Source organism: Mustela nigripes, chromosome 9 (genome assembly GCF_022355385.1).
Source record: "Mustela nigripes isolate SB6536 chromosome 9, MUSNIG.SB6536, whole genome shotgun sequence".
Taxonomy (NCBI): Eukaryota; Metazoa; Chordata; class Mammalia; order Carnivora; family Mustelidae; genus Mustela; species Mustela nigripes.
Window position 1 is genome coordinate 75166107 of NC_081565.1, and position 13776 is coordinate 75179882.

Here is a 13776-nt window from a genome sequence, read left to right on the forward strand (position 1 = left end):
TTGGTTCCCTAGTGCAGTTAATAACCTGTGCAACCAATGATGGCAGCCCATCAGACAACCCCAGATATTTCTTACATTTTTGTCTATCTGCTTTGATTCCTTAGCCAAATGTGGCTTGGAATTCGACAGGGAATTCTGAGATGCACGATATTACATTCTACAACCAAGCTGAACGCAGATCTTCTGTCATGGCTCGGAGATGCTTCTGAGGCTACAACATGACAAGAAGCAAATGATTTCCAGACAGAAGCATCTCGCACAGTGCATTAAGAAAGTATATGGTGGTAGCCTCTGGTGGGTTCAAATGAGCAATGCGGTTTCCTAGGATCATAGACAATGATTCTAAATTTGCTTCATGGCAAAGAAAAAATATATGCATGTAAACCTCAAGCAAAAGTCATTTATAAACTGTCACTGCTTCTGTCACACAACCTGCACCCGTCTTAGAGCAACTCAAGAGGCTAGCCCAGAATTATGTTGCTTGCTTGCTTTAAATTTCTGCAAAGTCACAGGGTGAATACAAAGACTATAACTGCTTGTGAAAAATAATTTGAATATTGGAAGTTAAGTGGCTTTCGGAAGGTCACGGTGAACGAGGATGACCCGAGAAAAGATTCTGGTCAAAGAGGATGTGTGAGGCCTTCTGGAAGCACAATTACTGGCCTGACATTTTTCAAGGAGCCATCTTGTCCTCACACATTTTGCCCTGGGTTTATTAAAGAGTCACTTCAAAAAGAATTTCTTCCCCTTCTTTAAAAAAAAAAAAAAAATTAGCCAAGATGATTATATATCTCAACTCTAGAACTTCCCTCATTTAGAAGGAAGGCAAGAGATGATCAAAAATTTCACTGAATGTCACAGCCTTTAAGGTCAGGAATATACAATTGCATACTAAAATAAAAAAAAATGATCGCCACGAGAGAATTCATACCCATTTTAGCAAATCGGTTTCTTACCTAACATGTTATTTTGTAGGACGTATCGTAGGACCAATGGATTTATAACATCAGTTTAAGAAATAAAACTCTTTCCGACATCAGACAAGCAACTAGAATCAACTTGCCTGGACACCATTACTATGACCAACTCACTTTCTCAAAACCCTGCAGTGTCTCCAAAATGTTCTTCAAATGAAACGAGAACTCCAAACTGTGGGACTCAAGTGGCTTTGCTGTCAGTTTCCTTTCAATTACTTTCCTCATCACACCTCATCTGCCCCTTTATACACACTGGTCCCTCTCCCTTCTTCCCGTGACTGTTATTTTCCCCGTGGAGGTCTCATCCATGTTTAATCCCAATCCTCGGAGAAATGCAAACAAACAAAACATGTAGCCACCCCAGAACCTATTTCAGATCAGCTTCAGTTGCCAATGGTAAGTCAAGTTCTCCAGAATCTTCTGCCCTCTAATTACAGTTATTTATGCCTCTGATCGAGTTTATATATGTGTCATTAATACAATTCATTAGCGATCAGATTTTTTTTTTTCAAAATATTCTCAAAATATTCAAGCCCATTTATTGAAATCCAAGAAGTCTTAGAGAAAAACCGAGCACACAAACAAGGAAGTTAACCCTTCATCCGGAATCATCCACTAAAATCACTGACAAATGAAAACCATAACTCAAATCAGACTAAAAAGATATGTGGCGAGAGAACCGATGTGTTACAAGAAAATAGCGAATATAAAGCAGGGTGTGTATATGGGAAAGTGAGAGAGGAGCTCACTGCATCGCTAAGCTACCCCCACCTCACATCAATGGCACAGCTTGACGCATGGCCACACATTCTACGCTCAATTTTTATCATACAAAAGTCTTAACAGAACATTAACTGTTTATTAATTCAATATTAAACATGAGAACGATGCATGACCTACAGATGGCAGTTCTAGCTCCGTGCAAACTACGAATGAAGAACTGTGCCGAATTCTGTCTATGCTACTGTTTTCTTCAGCCTTCCCTTTGCCGCACATGCCAGCGCTGAAGGCCTCCTACTTGTTCCTTGACCAAATCTTTGTCTAAGTTGCCTGCCTTGTCTGAAGCTCTACACAGCTGGTTAGAAACACGGGCGCAGCTCCTCCCTCCTCAGGGTCACTGTTTAAACCAGAGTTTTACTGACCGTCTCACGTTTACAAAGCTGTGTCTCTCCACACCCCAGACCTGTAGGTAGATACTCATACCAGCTCAGTGCACAACCCTGGACTGGAAACCACAAAGTCATCCATGAAAACTGAACGAGTGAATAAACTGTGGTACATTTCCACCATAGGCAATCACTTAGTGATAGAAAGGAATTAACTCCTTATATAACTAATAATTCAGAGGAACTTCAAAAATACTATACAGAGAGGAAGGAACCACTTCTGAATAATTCTCCTTATATAAAAGTCTACAAAAAACAACATAATCTCTAGGGACAGAAAGGATACCAGTTGCTTTGGGCAGGATGGGGGGCTGGGTAGGCGACTAGAAAGAGCACGAAAGACCTTTCTGGGGTGATGGAAATGTTTTATCCTTGATTCCAGTGAGGGGTACGTGGGCATACACATGTGTATACTTAAAATGGCATGTGTGTGTGTGTGTGTTTTTTAAAGATTATTTAGTTGAAAGAGAGCGAGAGACCAGAGCAAGAGAGAACATGTGAGGGGGAGGGGCAGAAGAGAGGGAGACGCAGACTCCTCGCTGAGCAGGGAGCCTGATGGGGGGCTCCATCCAGGAACGCGGGATCATGACCTGAGCTGAGGGCAGACAATTAACTGACTGAGCCACCCAGGCGCCCGAAAATAGTGCTTTTTTATCATATGTAAACTTACTCTAATAATGTGGTTTAAGAATGTGTACAGATGACCAGATATACTATTTATTTGTCTAGCTAGCTGAGAATCATTCCCAGGCTGTCTGACTTGGGAGCCCAGGTTCTGAAGCACTCTATTGAGTGAGTTTTTTGCTTTGTTTTAAACAAACACCAAACTCCAACTAAGAAAATGGTTGTTGAATTTTAAAAGCCTTTCTAAACAAACAAACAACAATAACAAAACTTTTCTAAGAGAATGTGTCTGTGTGGGTATATGTATTCTGATAAGACAGTCTTGGCTTAAATCCTTTATGGCTATCTCTTTTTGTAACTGGAGTCAGAATCCAATTATTAGCGCTTCACAGAAATCCATTTCATTACTTTTTAGTCACAACACACTTTTGGCTTGAAAATAGCTTTGGCCCTGGTTGATCGCATTTTGATCATCAGGTTTAGGACTTGATGATTTTTATCTTTGCCTGGAATATCAGTTGTAACCACAAAATACCAAGATTGGCGGCCATTAATAGCCAAACTTAGACGCTGAAGGAAGACTCTGAAAAATACCTGGGGAACTCCAGCCTCATTAGAATTAGTGAAATTGATTTTCATCAGGAGATGACACAAAAAGGGATATCGACTCTCTCTGAGTGTACAAGCTCTTGCATATTGTTAAAAAATAATATTTTATGCTCACAGCTTGCATACTGTATGTTAATGACTCAAGAGTCAGGAGGACATTGATGGCCACAATCAGTTCAGATTTCTATCACTAGTTCCTATGTTGAAGCAATTAATTACAACTGTTAAGATTTAGTAGGTTGAAGCCAAGGTGACATTTAAACATTAAAGCTCATTTGCAAAAAAGAACTTAAGTGTAGCTGTGTTTGATATATGATTATACTACAGTCATATTGATATGTGATTATGGGATTAAAAAGTATATGATGTATTAGTGATGATTTTATTACAAAGTCCTTAATTCATTTTTTCTCTGGTCCCACTCAAGGTAATTTAATTAATTTCAACCTCAACCGAGCATTCTGATTCACAACATAGTTCTATATTTGTATCCTCATTTCAAGGAGCAGGAAGCTGTGACATGTGAAAATATACACTTAAGACCCCCCCCCCCCTTTTTTTAAAGGACTCTTTTTATGTTCGGTGTTTTCCATTTTCAAAGCACTTTTCATTCAACTCAGCCTTCTCATTATGTTTGGTATGAGCTACCCACATTCTACAAAACCAAGATACAGAAACTTTAATTGGCTTCCTCAAAGGCCACAGAAAATATCAATAACAGACTGTCTACTAGAATTTAAAGGTTCTTAAGACTGTGGCAAAGCCACAAAACTACTCCACACATAATTCCCTTCATTAACTAATTATATCTGGTAGAGAGATAATAGTCACTTAGAGCAACCATCATTTTAATTCCATTTTGAAGACGGATTTTAAGTGTGAAACCACATGCATTTAAAACTTACGTACTTTGAGATGAGAAAGCAAAACACAAGTGAACAAAACGTCCCCAAAGTCTAACAAACCTAATGCCACCGCTCAAAGATCAACATGGAGAAAACACCATTTTTCATTGGCAGAGGGCGTTTTTAAACCTACCATGTTTAGGAAGCATGAGTGGAACCCTCTGATGGGACAAGTGGATATTTTGGATGCAGGACTCTAGATTAAGCAGCGATCAAACAGTTTCCTGTCAGGTGTTCTGTATAGCTGTTCTCAGGTAGATATTTAGGTAAATCACCTACCAGACAAATGGCTAAAGATAAAATCCCGAAATTAAGGGTTTCACATCTTATTTTTGGTGAATGAGCGAGAAGATAAGCTCATGTATTCAATGATCAGTAAACAGGAAAAGGAAAGGCTTCAAGTTAATCATATTAAATGAAATGGAGTTCACAGAGTACAACAGTATAAAACATGGAATTTTGAAAGAAAATCAGGGGGTATTTCCAATGAGCACATTTTATTCCATAGAATCAAATGTATTTACTCCTATTTTTCTTTGCATTAGAAGAGAAGACCTCAATGACTTATTTCTGTGGGTTGGACGGGGACTGGAATCAAGTATCTGATTCTAATATCACCCCTGACACTGACCAGGTGAATAACATTTCACTTTGACCTTTCTTCAGAAATGTGATGTGCAGATTACCAATTAAGGCGCATTATGTAGCTTTATTCATCACAACCAACATCTCCCGAACGTGCTAAGTGGCAAAGATGAACTATTATTTGTGCAGTGAAATAATAACATAAAATATAGCTTTACCCTTTCAAACGGTAATACATCAGAAATCACTTCACACCCTCCAAAAAGAACACATTTCAAAACTAGTTTCAATTCAACACATGGCATGCTTAATGGTTTCAGCACGGCTAATTCTTTTTAATAAGTGTTACAAACTGAAAGCAAGACAGGTAGGTATTAAAAATATATTGGAACATCTTAAAATTACCAGCCCTGCCAGTGGAAATAAAATGATGGCAATTAAAGGTAATAAAGGTTATTAAAAGTTAGGGCCTTGGAGGCTAAGAAGTCATGTTAGACTGTCAATTGTTTTCCCATGGTGGGAAATCAGTTAGAAATGAAAAAAAAAAGTCTAGTAGTTTAGTGGTGGTCAAAGAAAGAGTCATTGGGGATGAGGAGGTTTCAGCAACATGCTGGTAGAAAAAGAGAGACTTACATAGTCTGGGAGGGCAGTGAAATGGAGGGCGTGGTAACCTCGCTCACTTAGTTGTCATTTTTGATTTTCAATGACATTTTTTTCATTCTTTCGCCTAGTAAAGATGACAGAAGGTCCTAATTTATTATCTGATGTCTATTCCTGTTCCTAAATTTAAGAGAGTTTAACTGTATACAGTCATATAATCCAAATACAGACACTTTGAAAAAAAACTAGAGCACCAGTGTTGCATGCATTCAATGGTACTTGTAAGTAAGTGTATCCACAAACCCGGGCCGGAAAGGGAGAGGAGGCAGGGGAGGATCAGCCTGCTGGGCACAGCCCAGGCAACTGAGGAGGATGGGAGAGGTGGGTTTGCAAGTTCCACAGCTTAAAGCAGTAGAACAAAAAGCGAAGTGCTTCCTGAAATGACAGGAGCCATGGATTCTAGAAGAATGTCCTCAGCGTGCTGGGCTTGGTCCATGGATCCTCTATGCACAAACAGAGCTGGTCAAAATATCTGTGACTTGCCACGAAAGAGAGTCGCTACATCAGATGCCTTTTCCTGGGGAGGTTAGGCTGCATTTTTTGATGACCAGGGAAGTCTGCATTGACTCTTTTTACTTATAAACATGACCTGGCAGATCATCTGGGCTTGACCGAAGGGAAGAAAAGTGCAGCGTAATTTCTGTTTCTGTTCGTAAGTCATTCTGTGGCCAGATCGGATTAGACATTTCCTTATGCTTCCCCTTTCTGGGTGTACCTCATGTGTTGGGCTGGTGTGCTGAAGGTACTCAGCAAGTAGTTGTAAATAAATAAAGGAAGAGACTGCATGAATTAAGTCCTGTGAAGAAAACCGCTCAAATGGCAAAAAGCCCTTGCTTCTACAGCTGATTTGTGCATTTTAAGGAGCATGGACGGGGTATTAAAAAGCATGGAAAAGAAAAACAAAACAAAACACCATAAAACTAGAGAAGACTTTTCATAAGAGGGAAAGGAAAGCATCAAAGGAGAAGGAAATAACACTGGGGGGGAAAAAACCCGAATAAATGATTTAATGCTAAAGCCATCTCCCGGCATTGCAAATGCTGATCGGTAGCAGAATACGGGAATTTGGATTTCAGTTTTCTAGCGGCAAATATCACATCTGTTCATCTGGCCTCATACAAATACTTTCCTACCCTCATGAATAACCTCAAGGAGATTCTTTGATAAGTGCATGGTATTTATTCATTTTTAAGGCAACTATCTCTGGAGGAAGTTTAAAGTCAGAATGTGTATGAAATTTAGCTAAAATTATTCACACAATGAACCATCCAAATAATGTTTAGTCAGTTTCCATAGGTATGCATTCCTTGGACTACAATTACTTAGAAAAACAGATCATGTGCAAAAGACCTATTAATTAAACTATAAGTGATTATTATTATTATTTACAAAGCAGAAAGAATCATCTTAGTTCACTTAAAATTGTTAAAAATTAAGATACAATTAGCGTAAAAATACTGATGAGTAACTTCCAGCTTGAGGTGTTCCCTCAAGCTGTGAGATAATCTATCTGATGGTTTATAGCATGTTCCTATAAAGAGAACACAGAAAAAGGAGGAGGAAACTCTGTGTATCTAACTCATCAGCACGTAACTTCAGGGTAATCCCACTCTTGGAGAAACAGAGATGAGTCAGCAGAGAGCCACATTTCTTGGTTTTTCAAGGCTAACCTCCTCGCCTGTGCCCGTCAAAAGGAAGCCAGCAGCTGCATTTTCCAGGTCCGTAGCACATGTGGATTAGAATGCATGAAGCCCTGCCTGGCGGAGAGGCCCACACCAACCAGCTGCTTGATCATCTGGTTCTGCTCTCTGCCTGGACTGTCTTACATATGGCTCTGTCTGAAGAAATGTAAGGACCCTGCATGCAGAAATGTCAGGACTTGGCAGGGGCTGGTGAGGAATTGTTCTTTAGGGTGTTGGCTTCTCTGAAATGATCAGTGATGACTATCGAGTGTATCGATGACAAGACCCCCATACCGAATTGGTTGCTACTCTCAGCGGCAGAAGGAAATTCTCAAGTTGATATTGACATCCCCAGTGTGGATGTGCACCTACCAAGCCATCCCTGAAACTCTTCTCAGCCCCCCCCCCTTTTTTCTATCTTTCCACGTTTGCTTTTGTTTTTTAAACACTCTTCAAACAACTTAAATTGCTCAACATTAAGGGAACAAAAGCAAGCCCTGGGGAGCACAGATGTGTTTGGATGCCTTTCCAGCACACACCTCACTCTGCATCAGGACTTAAGTGGCTCAGAGAAGAGCAGCCAGTGGCCACAGGATCCTGTTTGCAAGGCAACTTCTGGGCTTCTCCCGTCTAAGGACAAATGTGTGGCCACGTGTTCCTGCTAAGCTGCAACAACTAGCTGACCTCATTTAAAATACGAGCTCTCATGAAGCTCTCATTGCATGAAGCCCTTCCAAGCATTAGCTATTTTTTTTTTTTTTGGTTTGTTCAGTTCTTATTTCATAAAAAGTCGCCCATCTTTGTTCTATCCCAGTGACCTGCATCCTTTCCTTCCCCAAAGCACATGGCTTCTCCTGCGAGCCTCTGCCTTAATCACTTTTATTTGTGGAACACCAGGGAGGGGATGGTAATGCTTAGGATAGGGAAGAATATAGCTCTTTAAAAAATTATTCTGATCATGTTTAGATGAAATATAGGGCTTGCCATCAACAAAATTACAAAACAATTCCACTGGGAGTCCAGACCGTTCAGGGTAATTCATCTATGAAAAAGCGAACTTTAATTGTTACTCTTGGCAGCAAGCTAAGAGAAGGGTGAAACCGTATACTAAATATTGCCACGTGCAATAGTAAAATGCTCTTTCCTCCTTGCCAGAGCACTGCAGAGCCCCCTTCAGACTCAGGTTTGGATCTGGGGAGTTAGTCTAAATCCTGTTTCCCCCTCTCCAAAACCAACAGAGGTTTTCAAAAGAGCTACGGTTTTTATTAGAACCATTTGCTCTTTTTAACTTGCCAAAAAGGAATAAGTAAAACTAAGACTTTTATTTGGGTTAAAGTTGATTCCTCAGCTTCATGGAGGTCAATGTGCTTCGTCTGTGACCTTCTGCTAAAAAGTTTACTGCAGAGCCCTGAACCAGCCAAAGTTACGTTTTGGTCCCTTCTTCCTTCTTCCCTCTCAGCCTCCTGGATTTAGAAAGTAAGAGCTCGGGAGGGTGCAGATGCTCGTCAAAAAGAAACATCCTATGGCAAAGCACATCCTGGATTTTCTTCAACAACTGAAATCTCCCATGTTTTTGATGCCACGTGAAGCAATTGCTATTTTGGGATCTAGTATCATGATCTGGGCTTCAGACTATGTGATCCCAACAAGGATTTACAACTCTTTAGATTAAAAGCTCACTGAACACTGCTACATTATATAGTTTAAGAGTAAGGAGAGGTGTCTCCTACTACTCAAAAACAGAGGGATATTCTTCTTTTTCTAAACATGGAGTGACGTCTTCAGTGAAGATGTTAACCAAAGAAATATTTTATAGGACACTGGTTATCTGGTGTATTTGGCTAAACATGAGACTATAAATACAAGTAATTTTTAAAATTACATTTTACATTTGCAGCATGGATATTTGCATACACTGGATATAACTCACTGAAGATATATTAAAATCATATTTAAGAAATCGTATGTAGGTAATATTATTCAGCTTCTAAAATGTTCAAGATGGGGAAGTTAGGGCCCAAAGTACTTAAATGACTTGCCCAGAATTATTTGACACGTTACCAAAGACCTGAAGACCAGAACCTCAATTATTGAGCCGATGTCCCCCATGGTATGGAACACTAGTTTTCATCCACAGGGATATACAATGATACCAACATTATTTGGGAGTAAATTTAAGTCTGCAAATATGACTGAGAGTAATCTTTGCTATAACATATTAGTGGATTAAAATTTAAGTCACGTGACACTTTAGGACATCAGCCTTATGTGATTATTTTCTTTTTGTTATAAAGTTTATTATGGGTGATGACAAACTGCTCACCATTAGTAAGACAGTTCGAGGGAACTATAATCCTCAGCCACCGGAAAAACAGCACTTGTGATATGATGTGTGTAATTGTATAAAGACTGTATGTTACAAAGTTGCATAAGCACTTTTCATTTGCATAAAGTAATGTCTTAGAGTTAGCTATTAGTGGAAGTTTAAGAAAGCAAAACCAAAAACAAAGCAAGCATGGCCTAGAAACGAACAGTGAACAAAATATACCAGTCTTTACTGAAATGGAAGTAATCACTATAGAAGAAGAGGATGTTTCACATACATTGTTACAAACACCACTCAGGTAACCAATGACAGCAACCCCAAACTAACTAGAAGCCCCACAGGTCGACTACCCTGGGAAGTCAGTTGTCTTTTAAGAAATTGACCTATGATGTGGGAAGCCAAGGAAATCTGCCTTTTCTGTGTTGTCTGAATTAAAAAAAAAAAAAAAAAAAATCCATCTGCCTTTTAGTTCCTCCAAGGGCCAGCTCTCTGTGTGTCAGCACACAATTTCAAGTTTCTCTGGAGGGATCCTACTTCCAGCTCTCCATTTAAAATGGGGGAAAAATAAAAATATTTTGCCTGTGACAGAATATGAAAGAAATTCTCACCCTTAAAACCAGCAGCATTGGTTTTCCAGTCATTAGCGTTCAAATGTCCCGCACGGGAAGTCCTGACAATAACATGCTGCACGTCTCTCCAGGTCAGAAACGGACTGGGGAAAGACAAGGTAAGAATCATTGTACCAAAAAAAAAAAAAAGATGGGGGAAGCAGAGAGTCACAAGCAAATTAAAAAAGCAAAAGCAAAATGGCAAAGTACTAAAAACAAAGGGTCAGTGATTTGGGTTTGGGGGCGGGGGGGGTCAACAGAAGCCAAATGCCGCTGCGCTTCTTTCTCAACGTGGAGAAGTGACGTTAGTCTGGGGGAGGCAGAAAACGTAACCTTGAATTCAGGAAATAATGTGGGATTAGTCGGCTGTCGCTCAGTCTTTTAAAAGGGTGAGGATTTTTAGTTTCCTCAACAAAATGGCTCCCAATTCTGGCCTGGTCGCACATTGTGTGGAAGCTTGCATCATTATCTGAAAATTACTATCAGCTAAAGTCAAAAACCAAAGTCTTCTGGAACATTCCTTGTCCAGCTGTATCGCCAGGCAATTGATTTGTAATTTAACGAAGAACTTAGTATTCCGCATGGATGTATGGGATATAGGAAAAAACCTCAATGGAACCAAGTCCCCAGGTGTCAATGCTCTCAAAGAAAGAGAATTCGGTACAGAGCCCAAAGCTGGGCTCCAAGACACAGCTATGGGAGTACACTTAATCGGCAATAAGTATTATTGTATTAAGTTATTGGATACCTACTTCTTGTGATTGTTAGCCCAAGAGCACAAAGACCTGGAGCAGAAGTCGCTTTCATTGGAGAACCACAGTACCACTCCTAAATATACAGAAAGCAAATGCAGGTATAGGTGCAGGGACTCCTGTTCTCTTTCAAAGAGTACGTACACACTGGAAGGCATCTGACTAAAACCATGCATGAAATTCGCAACATGATGCCTCTTCATTTCAGTCTTGAATGTCAGGGTGACAATGTTCTACTTAACTGGGAAATATGGCAGTTATCACGCAGCCTGGATAGTTACTCTGCTTCTCGTCCTCCACTTTCATTTGAGAAGGCCGTTTGCCAAGGCTGGGTCAGAACATTGAAGGGAGGGGATGATGATTTGTTATCTTCCTTGAGGTGTGACAGGAGCACGTGGTAATCCCTACGAGCCCTCATATGAGCGCAGATGGACGCTGGCATCTCCCAGGAGGAGGGGAAACCTGGTATCTGAGTTACAGCTGATTTTCGGTGATGGAGCATCACACTGCTTTATTTTCTACTACGTTTTCCCATCACATTTACCACATTCGTGTTTTTTTGAGAGTGGGGGCCCAGTGATCAGATTCTGGACTTTTCATTTCCTACTTATGTGAAATTGACCTCTCAAAGTTTCAGATTCCCTGTTTAGCACACAGATGCTAATATCTACTTTACTTCATTGTACTGATCGAATGAAAGAGATGGCACGTACTTAACCTAGTTCTTGGTGCGAAATAAGCCATCAAAAAGTGGTAGACAGGGACGCCTGGGTGGCTCAGTTGGTTAAGCGGCTGCCTTCGGCTCAGGTCATGATGCCAGCGTCCTGGGATGGACTCCCACATCAGGCTCCTTGCTCGGCAGGGAGCCTGCTTCTCCCTCTGCCTCTAGCCTGCCACTCTGTCTGCCTGTGCTTGTGCTCTGTCTCTCTCTCTCTCTAACAAACAAATAAAATCTTTAAAAAAAAAAAAAAGAAGAAGAAGTGGTAGACAGTACAACATTCTGCTAAGTTTTGAGCCACTTAGTTTTGAGTTCCCATGTGGTGGCCTGAACATAAAGGAGATGGGGAGAGAAAAAAGTACGATAGAGTTTGATACCATTTTGCTCTGCCCCCAGATTAAAAATAAGAGAGACACTACCGCCATTTCCAAAGAGGGAGCAAGACTGGATGTAGACTATTTTGTGAGGTTGCTTTCATAACGTAACTTATACAAGGAAATTGAAGCCCTATCTTATGAATTTTAAAAATATAGGAACAAGGAAACAGACTTATTTGTTTTGTTTTACACAACACTTGTTAGGAACCAAGTTCAGAACCTGACAATCCACCGACTCTAGAGAAACGGAGGGAGGTTGTGGGATGGGGCCCAGGAGGTGGATGAGTTTTGCTTCTAAAAACCAATAGCATGATTTGACCCTTTGCTGATTGATACTGAACCCACATAATCATTCAGTAGAGACCATGCACCACGGTCAGAAAAATTAGGAAAAGAGTCAAGGGATAATTCTGAAAGCTAGGGTCACATTAAGATTTTTTTCCTGATCTGCCAGAGATGTAAATCTCATCTCCTTTCTCTTTCCCAGGGTAGTTATTTGGGAGAGGGGCAAAAATCAACAACAAAAAAGCTGTCTCAAAAGACTTTCCAGCCACTTATTTATGGTACAGCAGAATCCTCTCAAATGGACAAGCATATTTTTTATTTTTTGGTTTTTCTCATGAGCAAACAGCAAGATACCTAAAAGTACACTTGGATTTGATAAATATGTCTAAACCAACTGAATGAGTTTAAAATAACATTTAACACACAGATAAAACGTCCTCATTGTAAATATCACTCTTTATGGAAAACCACGAACAAAAAAAAAAAAAAAAAAAAAAAGAAAAAAAAAAAAAAAAAAAAAAAAAAAAAGGAAAAGAAAAAGAAAAAGAAAAAGAAATGAAACAAGTTTTCTATGTTACCTATCAGCAGGGAAAGATTCCTTTGGAAATATCAAGCACAAGATCTGACCATCAGGAGACCATTTCCCTAGTGACCCTTAGCACGTAAAATATGATGATGATGACGACAATGACAGAACAGGGACCATTTATCTCGAGCCTTAAGCAGTTGTATTCAGGCCGATTCAGGAAATCAGCCTGAAGAAACGCGAGTTACTTGCTCTCATGCTGGGTTATAAAAACTAGCTCTTCTTGGAGTACTTGTAATTAGAAGGAAGAAATCAACATCCGGAAACGGAAACGGCGTAATTCAGGTAATTCTACTCTGACATTTGATAATGCACAACTTCAAAAATCATTTAATTTCAAAACTTCCTGAATTTCGCCAAAAGCAAGGAAGTTAAACAGGAAACCAAGGAATTTTTGCCTCCATGGTGTTTCTACCCGTGGGAGGGTAACTAATTAGTGGCTCAGGAAATAGCCATAGGTTAATTTGTTGGTATCCTGAGAGGGCTTGTATTTAGGGGGAAGTCTGATTTCTATTTTATGACCTATTTGTATTTATGCTTTCAGGGATTCGTAGAAGTGAAGTCAGACTAGGACACTTCTAGAATGTCATACACTGAGTGAAAGCAAAGAGAAGGCTGTATGCCTTGTGCGAGGAACTTTCCAGGCCACAATGGTGAAGTAGGAACCCCTAAAATGGCCCCCCTTCTGCCAATTACCCTGGAGGCACACTATCTTGACTTCTGAACACCAAGACCCCTCTCACCACCAAGAACAGAAGATGGAGCGCCAAGAGCTTTGGGGGCAAATGATAATCAAGAGGCCACAAGTATAACCAGGAGGAAAGGAGCAGCTCCTCTCAATTCTGAGCCTGAGCCCATTAAAAACCACAGGATTTAGGCCACATACCCCTCCCCCTCCCTTAGCCTTCCTTCCTGG

General features: G+C 40.2%; 1 protein-coding gene across 3 annotated transcripts in view; it reads right to left on the reverse strand.

The window, feature by feature from the left end:
• PCSK5 (proprotein convertase subtilisin/kexin type 5) overlaps positions 1-13776 on the reverse strand; it is a 447741-nt gene that overhangs the window by 211765 nt on the left and 222200 nt on the right. For all 3 annotated transcript variants that reach the window (XM_059411831.1, XM_059411830.1, XM_059411828.1), the window contains exon 10: positions 10143-10246. In XM_059411831.1, coding sequence (XP_059267814.1) covers positions 10143-10246 — 104 coding nt within the window. The remainder of the gene's footprint in view (positions 1-10142; positions 10247-13776) is intronic.